Source organism: Catharus ustulatus, chromosome 7, assembly GCF_009819885.2.
Source record: "Catharus ustulatus isolate bCatUst1 chromosome 7, bCatUst1.pri.v2, whole genome shotgun sequence".
In the NCBI taxonomy this organism is placed as follows: Eukaryota; Metazoa; Chordata; class Aves; order Passeriformes; family Turdidae; genus Catharus; species Catharus ustulatus.
The window spans coordinates 28,612,130-28,627,286 of NC_046227.1; the positions used below are offsets into that span (position 1 = coordinate 28,612,130).

The following is a 15,157-nucleotide window of genomic DNA, read 5'->3' on the forward strand; positions in this document are numbered from 1 at the left end:
TTTCTTTTTGGAATAGTGTGATCCTGACTTAGCAACTGTAACTCTCAGCATTCCTGCAGAGCTGCTCTGTAACTAGCTCTTCCCTGGCCTCTACCTGAGGAATCTCTTGCTCATGTACAGCACCTTACAATAATTCTTTGGGGAAGGAAAAGAACCACAAGTAAACAAGTACATTTAATTTTGCAAGTAAAGAATATAAAACTAAGTCATAATTTAAAAAGCCATTTGTATTTCATATAAAAAGCCAATTATTTCAAGTTGTACACATCAAGGGGAACAGCACCACAGCCTAATGAGGAACAAATTCTATCCATAATTGAGACAGCTAGGAACAAGTTGTTACATACAAATATACGTATCAGTATCATACTTAATATATTTCAGAAAAACTTAATTCATCCAAATAGCTGCAGTCCATTTTGCTTTCTCAATCTCATTGTTTCCTAATGTTACTTTGTAGAGTCCTTTGTAACCTGGCTATGTTGGCATCCAAGGCTGCTAAGCTATTTTTAAAGTCCTCTTCATCTCGAGAAGTAAATGTTGAGAAAGAAGATGCGCTCCAGTCAGACCTCCCTGAGAAATCATCAAATGAAATACAACTAAAATCAGTGGCTTTACTGCCTGTTTTCTCAGAAAACCCCGTTGGAAATGGCATAGATACACGAGGGTATGTATCAGGCTGAGGCTGGTCTGGTTTATCCATGAAATCTTCTGCAGCCCCACTTGGAATGCCTCTTGGTCTCACTTGGACTTTGTCTCCTTCTGGCTTTGCTTTATCCTCTGTAATTTCAAGTGTGTTTTCTACAGTCTTTTTCACACTGTGCCCAGCATTTAATTTATCCAGTAGAGTTGGATCCTCACATCCATACTGCTGCACAGAGCTTGGGTGCTCACAGTGGTAATCCAGCCTCTGACAAGCCCCTCTGCTCTGGGAGAGCACACTGCTTCTTCCAGAGACTGGCTGCTGTTTTTTAGAGGCACTGCTAGTCAGTGGAATATAAATTGTCTCATCCAACTTGGTTTGGTCATCTAGTAGAGTTCCAGAATCACTCCCTGTTTCTGCATCTTGCTTCAATGGAGCTGGTGGTCCTCTGGCAGCTGATGTTTGTTTTTCTGTGAATGTACTGTTAATTTTACTTCCTTCAGCAGCAAACTTTTCATAGGACAGATTTTGCATTTCTGCTTCTCCAATTTTATTTGGGAATTGAAGATCCTTATCTATCAAAATATGGTCCATTTCTAATGTTTTAAGATAAGTCATTACTGAAGTACTCCCAGGAAACAGTTCAGGTTGCATCTGCTTTTCATGGTCTTCCAAAAGAGACTTTGAGAGAGCTTTTTCAGGTTTAGGTCTAACATTGTCCCCTGTGAGGTCAGACAGAAGCTTGGCCATGCTGCCCTGCAAGGTTCTGTTAGGGTAAAATCAACCAAACAGATTGAAAATCAGTCACTAAAAAAAAAAAACAAATTAAAAATTCTTCTGTAGAAATGAAACATTCAATTTATCAGGCTGTGGCAACGTGGCAATGCACTTTCTAGATACTGTTATAAAATGCAGTTACAAATGTGAACCAATTCCAGTTTTTTGCATTCTTCTTCAGCTCACTGTGGCTAAAAAGTAACAAAAATAGCACAATCCAATGAAGTTCTCCAGATTATGCCTGGTGTCCCTGCTCTGAGCAGCACAAGATGAAATAAATTGATGCCAAGAAACTGTTACAAAGCAGAAGTGGTTACCAAAACCACTAAGGTTTTCTGAATTATTATTCCCATTGCATCTAAATAAAAAAACATAATAAAAGAAATAATTCTTCTAACTTACTTCTCTCTACATCAAAAGAGATGAACATTTAGATGCTTATGTCTCTAGCATACACAGATACACACACATAATGTGACATCATTCTGCCACCACCTGGTGGTCAGCACAGCACTCACCGAAGTGTCTAAAATTCTACTGAAGAATTTGAAATGTCTATTCAAAATATTCTGTTATTCCAATCAATTCCAACTATAAACATGACAGACAACAGTTCTGTTTCCTCTGCACAACATATCTAAAGCAATTGCATATACACACCACTATGCATCTGCAAAAAGCTATTTATATCTCCCAGCTTGCCACTGAGCAAGATAAAATAAATTCAAAGCAATAGTTCTTACTGGTAGATCTGCTATTAGGAGTCAAGACTTCACATAAGTTATGGGAGATACTATTTTACCACAGAACTCTAGTCACAGAATATGACAATTCTGTTTTTAAAAAAAATGATAGCAGCATTGTAACAAAACGAACTGCAAAGAGAAGTTTTATCTTATGGGATCTCCAACCACCAAGATACTAAGACTACAATAATCCACAGGATGAAAAAACAGCAAGGAATAAGAAAGAAGATTTTTTAAAAAGAAAAATAATGTCAGGAGGCAGAAAAAAGTTAAGCCAATAGTACCTGGTTAATTCCCTCAGTCTCTTAACTTCTGCATCACGCTGACGTAATGTTATGCCCAAAATCTTATTTTCTTTCTCTGAAGCTTCTAGCTTAAACTGAAGGCTCTTCACAGTTCCCAATGCCTCCTCCACATCTGAAATGCCAATAAGAACTTACATAATTATTTCCTTTAATTTTTAAAATGCTAAACACAGAATAACCAAATTGAAAACACATACCAATCTTGAGCTTGGTGGAATGAATGTCATAATGCTGTTTGTTTTCTAGCAATTCTTCTTCTTTATCTTGAATACCTTTTGCAAGATGTTTATTTTCTTCTTTCTGACTTTCTATTATTTTCAGTAGTTCTTCATTCTTAGCCTGTAGTGAATCAAGGCCTTTCTGTGATTCTTTCAATTGACTCTGGAGCATCATATTCAAGGACTGCAAAGAAACCACTACCAAAAGTAAAACATAAAATGTTTAAGTGTTTCGTGTGGTAGCTTGAATTTCTGAACTAAACAAATTTTTTAAAATAATCTTGGTAATGTGAATTATGGTTACAGATAGGAGGGTTTGGTTTTTTTGTTTTGCAGCCAGATAAAGCTCAAGCTTTCTTCTTAATTATTTAATCAGTCATCTTCATTTTAAGAGGCATGTAAGGAAAAATAACCTGCTTGGCAGCTGAAGAGCCAAATCCATCTATGTGAAGTTTAAAAAGGCCCAACAGTCCATGCAAATGCAGGTGCAGCATTAGACCCACATAGTTCAGCTAGTACTAAGGGCCACAATACATACAAACATATGAAACTACAGATACAGATGTTTCTAAAAAAATCTATTGTAATAAAGCTTTAACAAATATGCCCCTATCAAGCAACATTATTGGTACTTTACGTTCATAGTTGCAGCTCTGTCCAGATGTCTTCTCACTGCTTTCTTGTTCCCTAAGTTGCTGGTTTAACCTTCTTAGTCTCCTAAATATGAATTGGGGAAAAGCACAAATTCAGAAATATTACAATAGACTTAAAAGGACTGCAATTCAAATTAGTTTGGTGATAAGTTGCTTTTGAGAATTAAATGCCAGGGAATATTTCAGAAATATAAAGAAGTCTTAATAACACATTTTTCTTACATTCTGGCACTTATCCAACACAAAAGACCCTTTCCAAGTGTCTGGTAAATATCTGGTATATAACCCTCCTCTGAAGCAAATGTTACCCAGTTATGTGAGAACCCCCTGAAATAAAAGACACTTTTGTATTTGAGAATAAACTACAAAAAGAATACAAGCAGGCTATCTTGATAGTACAGTTTTCAGAGTGATGCATTGACCCCACCGACTCAAAGGCCCCATCATGAGGTAACTACTAAAACACCAAAGTCATGCTGTGCATTAATTATCGCTTTTTAAAGTACATGGCCTTACCAACACATTTTCTAATTCAGAAATATTGCACAGACAAGAAGGGAAGAGCATTAACAAAGGCAATTTAAACCAGCCCAGTTAGAGATGCTTTAGGTGCACGTGCAGTGAGCACAGGCTCACTGAGGAGTCCCCACCTGCGCAGCTGCGCGTTCTCACTGCGCAGGGGCTGCAAAGCCAGAGCTATTTCAGCCTGGAGATTTGTACTTCCCACCACAGCTGGGAGCAATGACACGGAGCCTTCGATTTCACTCATCAACCTTAGCATTTCTGAGTCGCCTGCAAGAAGTCAGGGGAAAAAGAGACTCCATAAACCTGTAAATCTGTAATATAACTCATGTTTTACATGTGATTAAGCCATCTGCAAAGTGATTAATTAGTGATTTAGTAGTGTCTGGGGTTCCCCCGCCAAGCAATTGTCATCTTTAACTACGTTTATTTAAAATTGTTAAGTTTGAGTAGGAAAACTATGCTTTACATCCTCAATAAAACACAACCCACCATCTTTCCAACCAGCCTTGGTGGGACTGCTATTGCAATCTGTCCACACCAGGACCCTCCTCAGGGGAAAGCTTTGTGTATGGAGTAGCAACAACCTTTATCTTGCTGTCATGATAAAATTTAAATACTAGAAAAATAATACTTATCCAGAGTGAACCCTGAAGGTTTTAGACTTGTGAAAAACCAAAGATGTCACATATCATCTAACACAAACAACTTCCAGAAACTGAAGTGCTCACTCCTCTTATGTTATCTGCATGTAATAACTCTACTGCACAAGAAAAATGTCCTCACCTTGATCTGTTACCAGTGCTCTGAGTTCACCCATAAGATACTTTACAGTCCTAACTTTATGGGCTGTTTCTTCTGGACTTTCTTTTCTAGATTTTAGAACCTTCTTCACATAACTTGCCTTACAGCTTGTATCTTTCACTGGAGACATGTCAAGTACATTCAGTTCATCTTCTTCACTGACTGTGTCCTCACTGTATTCTTCAGGACTATCCTCCTCTGTGTCACATGAGCCACCATGTTTTTCTGGACAGTGATGATGGCCCCTGTGCTCAGTCCTGCCATTCAGCATTTCATGGGATTGTAACAGGGCTTGTATGCACCGCATCAAATCTACTTCTTGTATCTGCTGCTCTTGGCTTGGGGCCATCTCTCTGGCAGAAGATGTTGGCATCAGTGCAGGCACTGAAAGGGTTGATGCTCCTGGTGTTGTACAAGGGATCACACCAGGAGGAGCAGTTCCAGACTCTATTTGTGCAGCAGGAGCAGCAGAAACCACTGGGCAAACCACAGGTCCTCCCATCTCTGGCACACGTTCATTGGCACTGTCTACAGGAACACCCTGCATAAAAGATGTTCTAATTAAACAAAAAATTAACATGATTTTTAAATCTTTAGGAGAAAAATCTCAAACAGCACTACCCATGTCTGACTCAATGCAGACTTGCTCATTCTTTGCTAATTATAAGAAAAACTACAAATTAATAATGAAGTCATTTTCCTTTATCATATGGAGCACTTAAAATGTAAATCTGATTTAGATTACCTTTATCTTAAATGTTTTGGAAAACATTAAAGCACACTTCTTTTACAACTGGTCTGTAATTGAAAAAAACCTCAGCAGTTTCTTGAATCCAAGCAGAACAGGGAAGAAAAGAAATACAAAGGTCAACATTGTAACCTTTCAGTATTTTAAGTAGATGAATTTTTTAAAAGTCAAGGTCATCACTAGCTATACATGGACTGCCTGCAGATGGAAGGTAAAACTACAGTCTTACAAATTCAAGGTAGATTCAAGCCTTTTGCCACACTTCCTGAGGTGGCAGCTGGTACTCTCCAACACCTCTATTCTATACCCTTAAATACACAGGCATTTTCACACGTGACTCTAAGATAATACAGCATGTCTGAAGAATTAATTGCCTTGATCATTGGCAGGGAAAGCTCCATATGATATATGAGTTCTTCTATCAGGAGCTGCTTAATGATCCTAGTGTGCATTACTGAGCATGCAATTAACAGTAATCAACAATTTCCTGCACTTTCCATGTTTGCTGTCCATTACAGAATTCCCCAGGCAGAAGCAAGCTGCCAGTTGAAATGCCTTAAATTTCATTTTTTGGTGTCTATATAAAATGGGTTTGGAATAGCAGTGTTTTCTCTGTTATCACTACAGTCTGAAACACACAATTTTTTAAAAGGAACATTATTAGGAAAACTGACAAAAGTAAATGTATAAAAAAATAGGCAGTGCTAATTCAATGTTTATTGATAGTGAGAATCAAACTTTTACTTACTGACTGAGTGGATAAAGGATTAGCTGAATGCTGCAGGGACAGTGCTGATGTGGAGGTAGGTAACTGATAATTCAAAGCTGTAACATTTTGGCACCCTAAAAGAAAACAACACTCATAGATTAGGGCAATGTGGGCAAAACTCACGCAGATAAACAATTCTATATTAATAGTTTCACTAACCCTGGTTTGAGGTAGAAGGAGTTACAGGAGGAATTTCATTACTCTTCTGCAGGGGCTGGCCAGTTATCAGAGACATCTGAGTTTGCACATGCTCATATAGTTTCTGATATGCCCCAGGAGAGTGTTCACTGCAAGGCCCATGAATAGATTGAACCACTTGATTCTGTGCTGCACTGGAAAGTTCCTTCTCAGTAGAAGGTGTGGTAGATGAGGCAACTTTTCTATTTGATATTGGCACTGTAGAAAAAGAAAGCAAAAAAACTCCAGCTGAAGCTGCCTGTCTTCTTGAACTACATAAACCCATGGCACTGTCTGGTAGATTCTGGCAGGGTCCCTTGAAAACTGAAACAAAGATCCTATGGCCCAGAATACCAGTCAGATTTTGATTCACCAGCAAATGAATTCATCAATTTTTTCTTCCAGACAGAGCAACCTAAACCAGCTGGACAGGCAGCTGTCCTTGAAGGAAGTGCAGGGACTTAATCCTACAGAAGGCCAGTTCTAAAACACAATTCTCAAAATCTCTTGTTATGTATAACTAAAACTCTGTAATTTTACAGTGCTGGGAAGATTATCAACTACATGCTCACTTCCTACAATTCCCAGTGGGCATTCTGCTACACACCTGTCTACAGGCCCCACTCACCTACTAGATTAGAAATTGCACAGAAGAAACAGGGTGCAGACAGGCAGAAAGGACAATAAATGAAATATTTCCCCTGGGACCATCTCAGCTGACAGCACCCTATCTACCTTTCTATTCAGTGCTTTGGCCACTAAACCATTTGAGGTCTTGTCATTTCTAATCCCACTTCCCTGTTTCCACAAATCCTTTTTTGAGCAAAGCCTGGCTGGACATTGAACTTCAGACCAGTTTCTAGCTGTAGATCCTAAACTGAGACCAAGGGCTGCAATGCTTCCCTGTCCAAGAGAAATAGGGAAAGGGTGTCATTCTTCTCCACTTCCTGCAAGACAAAGCTGATGATGCTGATCTTTGCAAACACAGTCAACTTTCTTTCTTGTACCTAAAGTTTAACCACTTGTGAATTTCTGTAATTGTTTAGTAAAAAATTAAGGTTTCTAAAAGGAAATACAGTAATTTCACGAATACAAGCCGCAGCAATTTGACAAAAATTTTGGTGGAAACCCGGAAGTGCGGCTAATAGTCGGGGGCGGCTAATCTGTGAATAATTTTCTGGCATTTACAACCCCAGACGTGCCAGCCAGAGTGCCGAGCCAAGCACCTGCCAGTAAAAGCCGGCATTTCGCAATTGTTACAGTGTTACCGTGTTGCCCTGGCTCCCCGCCGGCAGCACGGGGGGCAGGGAGAGAGGCGGGAGAGCTCTCTTCTTCCCTCCTCTGCCGCAGCCCAGGGGAGGAGGGGGGGGGGGCGCCGCCGTTGCCGCGGCTCCGGGAGCCGACGGGAGCCCTGCGCAGCCATTGCCGCGGCCCGGGGGGGGGGGGGGGGGGGGGGGGGGGGAAGTGCGCGCCACCATTGCCGCAGCTCGGGGAGGAGGTGGGGTGCTTTGTCCGCACCCACCGCCGGCGCCACGGGCGCGGGAAAGCTCCGTCCCCGCCCGCCGCCGCTGCCGTAGGAGCGGGGGAAGCTCCGTCCCTGCCTGCCACCGCGGGGCAGCGCCGACCCGGGGTGACCGAGCCCAGGGGCAGCGGCGGCCGGCCCCGAGCTGCAGCACCGGGCTGGGCCACCTGGCCCCGTCAGCGGCCCCTAGCGGGCCGAGCCTGCACAGCCTTAGCTCAGCCAGTAAACCCCGCCCTCCCGCGGTTCTGTTACTAATTGCACGCGGGTCCTCGCTGCGAACGACAAAGCGGCTTATATTCGTGTGCGGCTTATCTATGGACAAAAACCGAAATATTTGCCAACACCCAGAGATGCGGCTTATACTCAGTGCGGCTTGTATTCGTGAATTTACTGTAATACATACTTTTGTGGATCCAACACAGGATCAACCTGTAACAAATGGCAACAATTATTTGAAGCCTTGCTGAATCTCACGAAGTTGAAGAGTCTTTCAAGGTTGCTTGAACAAAAAAAAAAAAAAAAAAAAAAAAAAATCAGGCCTAAGAAAGCCCACTTACCAATTTCTTTTTGGACAGGGGCAGGAGTAATGACTCTTTTTAACCCTTTCTTCATGGAAGCATTTCCTTTAGTTAGCAAAGGCTTGGAAGCACATTTAAAGGTAGTTGTTTTCCCAGGTCGTTTATGGACAGTCTCCCTACCTAGTATTAGTTGAAAGAAAATGAGGTCAACAAAACAAATTAAGAGAGCATTACAAAACCTAAAAATGTAACTTGTGTTTTCAGTAGTACAACCTGGAGCTTCCTTTTGTAAGATAGTCTTCAGTAAAGCTGCACAATGGTCAAGTCCATTATGAATAGTATCAACCTGCACAAAGAGCACTGCAGTCAGTAAATGAGTAGCACTGTCTTCTTTCAGTAAACCAAGATGCTGTTTTAGAGGTTTTACCCCAATCTGCCACCTGACAAAGAACAACTCATAGCCAAAAAAATGTATCATTGCCTATGCACTACTTTGCAATTACATGGAAGTTTGCAAACACACAGATTCTGCCAAATAAATAAATTGTGTTGTTGCACCCATGTCCATTTGCTCAATTTTATGTTAATTATGGATATGCTTTTTATTCTTATTTCCATATGCATTTAAAAAGCCCAGCCTATCTGTATTTTGAAGGCAACTGGCTCATGACTACACGAAACCATGCACAAAACCATGCAGCACTGACTCCATGCTACTCTTTCTTTCCAGCACAAAAACCTAACAAGGGTGGCTGCTCTTATGGGAGGGCCAGCCCTTGTCCATAAGCAGCTTATTTGTGTTTGCAAAATGCATCCTGTGCCTTGAGGAAATCCGTCAGAGCCAAACTCACTGCACACAAAGCCCATTTGCTTCTATCTGCAAGATGCAGTACAGACACTCTTGCTTTTCTTGCAGGAGCAATTTCAGGTTCAGATGCAAATTAATTAGGATCTAAATTAATCTGGCTTTCTTCTGTTACTCAAGGTATTCCAATTTCCCTTCTCTTTAGACAACAGGGATGACTGTGTTAAAGAGCCATTTAATTACCTGATTGTCAGATTCAGTGGAACAGAATTCTACATGAGAATGACATCCTTTCCTTAAGCCAAACCTGAAAAATGAAACTCACTGTTCATACAATCTGCTTAATGGGAAACAAAGTAAAAAAACCCTCTACTTTAATTCAATAATAGCAAGCAAATTAATTTCACCGTGAAAAAAAATAACATTCTTTCTAAAAAGTATGCATGGCTGTATGCAACAAACATTTTAACCAAATAATAACAATTTATTTCAAAGAAGAACTCAGTCGTCACTCAACAGTCTTACATGCAGCTAGTAATTACATAAATTCACTCTTCTACAAATAAAACATGAAGAGTGAAATCTGTATTTTTATATGCAAAATTTCTATTCAGTTTGTGCCTGTCTGTTAAGGGCTGCTTAGAACCTTTCAGTTCAAAGCATTTTATATATACAGACAAGGATTTTTTGTTCAGTTGTGAGGTATGACAAGTATAAGGCTCTCAAATGCTCACACATACACCAATTTAAAACAGTATTAGTGAATAAGGTCTTACTGATTTCTTCCATTTGTTAGTTTAGCTGCACCTGACAGCCTTCCAGAAGACAGAGCCTGTTGAATACAGAAATACACTTTGATTTTCACAACACTTGAAGACTACTATTGCCCACCAATTCCAAGAACTTTTGCCAAGATAGAGCAGTTCAAGGGAAGTTACAGCTCTCAAGCCAAGGGGGCAACTGCTGCCAGCAGAGCCTGAAACTTGAGGGTTCCATTTGACAAAACATGCCTTGACAGCAGGATGCTTTGTTAATATCCACAGCATTCCACAGACACGGCCACTCACGTAAGGACTCCCCAAGAGCTGATGTACAAATGCGTTTCAAATGGAAACCATACTTGATAAATACAAGTTTGAACTGTGGGGGCTTTAAGAATCATCTATGGCCAGAGCACACCACACAGAAACAGAACCACAGCATGGTGAGGCTGGAAGGAACACAGCGGCTCAAGCAGGGCCATCCCAGAGCACATGGCACAGGTCTGCATCCTGACCTGTTCCTGAATATCTCCAGTGAGGGAGACTCCTGGGCAACCTGTTCTTCCTCATGCTCAGGTGGAACTCCCCGTGCATCGGTTTCTACCCATTGCCTCGTGTCCTACTGCTGGCTCCATCCTCAGACACCCCCCCTTTAGCTATTCATACACAAAGGTGCGCTCTCCGTCATCTCCTCTCGAGGCTGAACACGCACAGCCCCTTCAGCCTTTCCCCGTAAGGAACAGGCTCCCAGAGGCTCCAGACCACGCTGATCCTCGTTGCTGGCCGCTGGAGCCGATCTAGGAGCTCAGGACTCTCGGGCAGAGACAGGCCCAGAACCGCACACAGCGCATCAGGACCACCGTCAGTCAGGTGGCTGCGGTGCAAGCCGGGCTCGGCCTCGGAAGGCCCAACCTCGCGCAGGAGTCGTTACACGGATGGCAGAAAGCACCCCCAGTGCCCCCTCACCCGCTCCGAGCACCCCTGGGCTCTGGTGAGGAGGTCCCGAACGAGGACCGAGCCCACCCCGCTCCCCCCGGCCCTCACGCACCTTGCGGTGAGGCGCAGCCCCCGGCGCGGCCATGGCCCCGGCCCGGCCCCGGCCCGGCCCCGCCCACGTCCGCACGGCCCCCGCCAGCGCCAGCCAATCACCGCCCGGTCCGTGCGCGAGGGGGCGGGGCTAACGGCCCCGCCTCGTGGCGCGCCGGCGGCTGCGGGCGCGGGAATGAGATGAGCCGGGCAGCGCGGTCGGGGATTGGCTGAGAGCGAGCGGGGAGGAGCCAATGGGAGGCGAGGGGGGGAAGGGTGGGGCTAGGGCGGGCCGCGAGGGGGCGCTGTTCGCCCCGCACCTCCTCTCCCTGAGGGGGCGCCCCTCCGGAGCCGGGAATTGCCCTGTAGTTGCTGTCCGGCCGCAGCGTTGTTCGGTTCCCTACGGAATCTTTGGGACGAGCAATCCCTGCGGGACAGGGGCTCCCTATACTCATAAAATAAGTGGAAAACCGAGCCCTGCAGGTGAGTAGTCACGGAGTCACAGAATCAATCCCTCCCTGCTCGTCGAGTCCAGCCTGTGACCGAACACCACCATGTCAGCCAGATCCCGGCACTCAGTGCCACCTCCAACATTTCTTAAACACTTCCAGGGTCCGCTACTTAACCACAGCCCTGGGCAGCCCATTCCAATGTCTAATCACCCTTTCATTGAAGAGATTCCTCCTCGTGTCCAGCCTCCCGGATCTCCCCAGGCGCAGCTCGAGGCTCTGTCCCCTTGTCCAGCCGGGCCCCTCTGGGCCGGCCTGCGCTGCCGCAGGGACACCGAGGGAACGCAGGCTGGCATGGGAAAAGCGCTGCTGGACCGTGGTGTGCAGGATCCATCGGTTCTTGGTTCTGCACGCTGGCTCCCAGCTTGTTAAACCGTCTGTGAAATTCCCAGAGAACCGTCTGTGAAATTACCGGACAATATTCTGTGCAGTTCCAACTCCTGTGGGCGGATCAACGAAGGAGGTGCCTCAAGCTGCACACTCACAAACACACACACACACTGTGTATCACCGGCATATCATTATTCTGCATTCCCTCGCTTTTATTAGCTGGATAAATAGACCTCGTGAACACAGAATTGGAAGCAATTACATTTACTCGGTGTGAAAATGTGGTTTGCATTACTATGCTATTACTGTAGCAGAAGTGTGTATAAATATTCAACATCTCTGGTCTCCCAATGTGTAAATTGTCCTGTTATTACCATGTTAACATTTATGCTGAAACTACTACAAACTTGAATTAAAAATATATTGATATTTACTGATATATAAGAGATTTATCATCCTGTCAAGAAAAACCCCAAAGAAAACAGTAACTAAGAAGGGTTTTCTGGCAGGAATTTGGATAATTCTTCAATTCTTCTGTTTGGAAAACTAAAAATTATAAGATTATTGTAATAGAATAGCTGAAGGAAGGAATATAAACTAGAAAGATAAAAAGAAAGATGAAAAAAAGCTCAAAAAGATGTGTGGCAACTCCCAAATTAGAGCCAGAGCCATTTGCATACTTTCTTCTTAAGGTATTTTCTGGAAGTTTATGGATGAATTCTTATTCAACTGATAGATGTGTGTGCAGTATTTAAATATGGAAGAATTATTCCAAGGTGTTTAGCAACAGGTAATGTAAAAAAAACCAATCCCCCCACAATCCCATCCTTTGGTTTGAAAACACATAGATCAGCCAGCACTTCATTTTTCATGCAAAGGAAAATGAATACAGAAAGCTATTAGGTCTTGTTCTTATCAAGTAAACAATTTTGAAACTGCAGATGAAGCAGCAAGATTGTCTTATAAATATTTTTTTCAAAATGCAACTGAAAGGGTTAAAAAATACATAAATAATTAAAATTCTCATGGTCACAGAACTCCAAGTAGTCACTCTTTAAAGACAAGGACAAGCTATTTTGAGACTCATGGTAAAAGTGCAAGGGTTTGCAGCAATGGATGCTGAGCAGAGAGTCAGCCATCAGAAGATGGATACTTTTCCTGACTGACTGGCTTTCTTTATTGAAACAGTGTGGGGAATCACTGAATATCTTAGAACCTGTCTGGTTGTTATGGTAAAACTGTGATTAAAAAAAAATAATTTCTTCTTTGTCTAACATACTGAAATGCTTCAAACCTGCATTCATACGTAATATTATATTGTTACTCATATTTATCATCAAGATATCTTTCAGAGAGAAAATTTAATTCCCCTTAGTGAAACCATTTTTATCTTTTCCTTCTGTTTGACATATCACTAACATTTCTAAAACAATTCCAGGACATGGTTTTGGATATGGCTGAGGCCTTTGTGAAAGAAAACTGACAATCTTCCAGGTTTCACCCCTATTTGGTGTAGAAATAATGCTAATGTTAATCATAAAAGAAGAAAAAATCTGGCAAATGTGAGATAAATAAAAAGCATAGTATATGTGGAAAAAAAGATTCAAATCACTAGCCAAGGAAGAGCTGCCTGAATGATGAATAATTAAAACAAACATGTGGTTGTATTTGCAATCTTAATGCTTGAGGTGCTGTCCATATTGCATGAAGCATCACTGAAAATAACAAAAAGCTTGTTCTTACCCTAAATTATTTACAGAGTGAGTTGAAACACCAGGGTCTTACAGAAAACTCTGTACAAGACTGATGTGTTTAATGATGAAGAAATGAATATACGCAGAATATAAGCTTTTGAGGAGCAGAGATCTTTGAGGGAACAATTTTCAAATAAAATAAAACAATGCTCTTTTGTTGCAGGAAGGAGAGAAAGCAAAGAAAAATAAGCTAATAAAGGTGAGAGAAGACCCTTATCGATCAATCAATCAATCAATCAATCCAGTTTCATCAGAAAATGGGTCTTTTCCAGCATCTACCTAGGAAAACCAAGGCAAGTTCATATTCAGTGTAAGTCTGAAAGTCTCTTGCTACCATTACTAGCAAGTTCTAGTGATGTAATTAAGCACTAACCTAAGTATGATTGAGCACCAACACCAACTAATGTTAAGTTTTCTCTGAGCTTTCAAAAAAGTTGTGTGATCTTGACAAGAGAAGATTTCACAAAATAAGGAGCTTTTTATAAGGCAAGTAGGCCAAGAATATCAGTGATTATTATTGAGACTATTTGGGTAGTTCTCCAAATCCCTGTAAATGTAGATTAGGGAATAAAGCTACAGCTTGGCTAACAGAAAGCAAATTAACAGATTTTGTCTATCCACCTATCTTTCAATCTACATTAAGCCAAAAAAATGAGCAGATGAATAGCAATGAGCATGTAGCTAAGAAAGCAACCTTTGTCTTTCAAAGTCAGGCTTAAGGGATGTGTTAACCACAGTAAAATATTATCAGAGGAAGCAGAAATTTAATAGAGAATGTTTCAGTCGCACAGGTAGAGATACAATGAGAGGGTTAAGATTGATATATTATGTACCTTAGAATTGTGGTGCATTTGTAAAAGAGGTTTCAAGACAATCTACACTAGCTTTTTAATGTCTCAGTCCAATTTCAATCATGCAGAGTGAAAGATACAGCAGGACTTGCTGAATGAGACCTGTGGTCTCAGTGGATCACCAAGCCTGTCATCACATTTTTGCATTATGATGTCTTTGGAATTAATGTGTCTATAAACCATTACTTTCTTCCTGGTATTATGCAAATATAGGGGGGAAAAATAACTTGGCTTGGGTCTGTCTGCCCTCCTTTAAGTGAAGGATCTTATGTAAAACACATTAAATGCTCTTCATCCTGAGAAGTTCTCACCAGGACGAGATCAGAAGGGTGTTGAGTTATGACTTGTAAGAGACATCAGTAAGAGTCGAGCTGTTATGGCCTTTCTGTGCTGATGACGATATCACACCCAGAGCACTCAGACAGCAGGTGACACGGTACTGGCAACAGGTGACACTGTGCTGAAACAGGACTGGTGCAGGAGGCTTGACTCCCACAAGATGGCAGCACGGGCACGTGAAATAATTCACTCTGCGCTGAGCCTTAAAGGGATTTGGAATTTCCATGAGATAAATCCAGGCACATCTTGGGTGAGGGAATACTGTGACAATTCCACTGATATTTCATAGAATCTTTGCCACAGCTTGTCTTTTCAGGCAATCTTACTGACAAGAGTAATGTTGTATTAGTGAAAGTGTGTGAAAATAGTAATCTTTACCT

At 42.0% G+C, this 15,157-nt stretch overlaps 1 protein-coding gene across 2 annotated transcripts; it reads right to left on the reverse strand.

Annotated features, from left to right (window-relative positions):
• Positions 1-209: 209 nt before the first annotated feature.
• On the reverse strand, positions 210-11,061 carry CCDC14 (coiled-coil domain containing 14). Of its 2 annotated transcripts, XM_033065213.1 has the most exons (13): positions 11,017-11,061; positions 9,984-10,039; positions 9,451-9,514; positions 8,676-8,748; positions 8,442-8,582; positions 6,345-6,581; positions 6,165-6,259; positions 4,651-5,209; positions 3,993-4,134; positions 3,327-3,406; positions 2,669-2,887; positions 2,451-2,583; positions 210-1,409 (listed from the first exon to the last, which is right to left on the reverse strand). In XM_033065213.1, the coding sequence occupies exons 1-13, from the start codon at positions 11,047-11,049 to the stop codon at positions 434-436; spliced, it is 2,808 nt and encodes a 935-aa protein (XP_032921104.1). In that variant the 5' UTR covers positions 11,050-11,061; the 3' UTR covers positions 210-433. The 2 variants fall into 2 exon arrangements, with proteins under 2 accessions (XP_032921104.1, XP_032921105.1); XM_033065214.1 differs by lacking the exon at positions 6,345-6,581.
• Positions 11,062-15,157: the final 4,096 nt, after the last annotated feature.

Coding starts and splice junctions, on each gene's coding strand:
- CCDC14 (XM_033065213.1), bottom strand. CDS start 11,049: ATGGCCGCGCCGGGGGCTGCGCCTCACCGCAAG. Junction 2,584..2,668: donor TTCCACCAAGCTCAAGATTG/GTATGTGTTTTC, acceptor TTGGCATTTCAG/ATGTGGAGGAGGCATTGGGA. Junction 1,410..2,450: donor AGACTGAGGGAATTAACCAG/GTACTATTGGCT, acceptor TTACCCTAACAG/AACCTTGCAGGGCAGCATGG.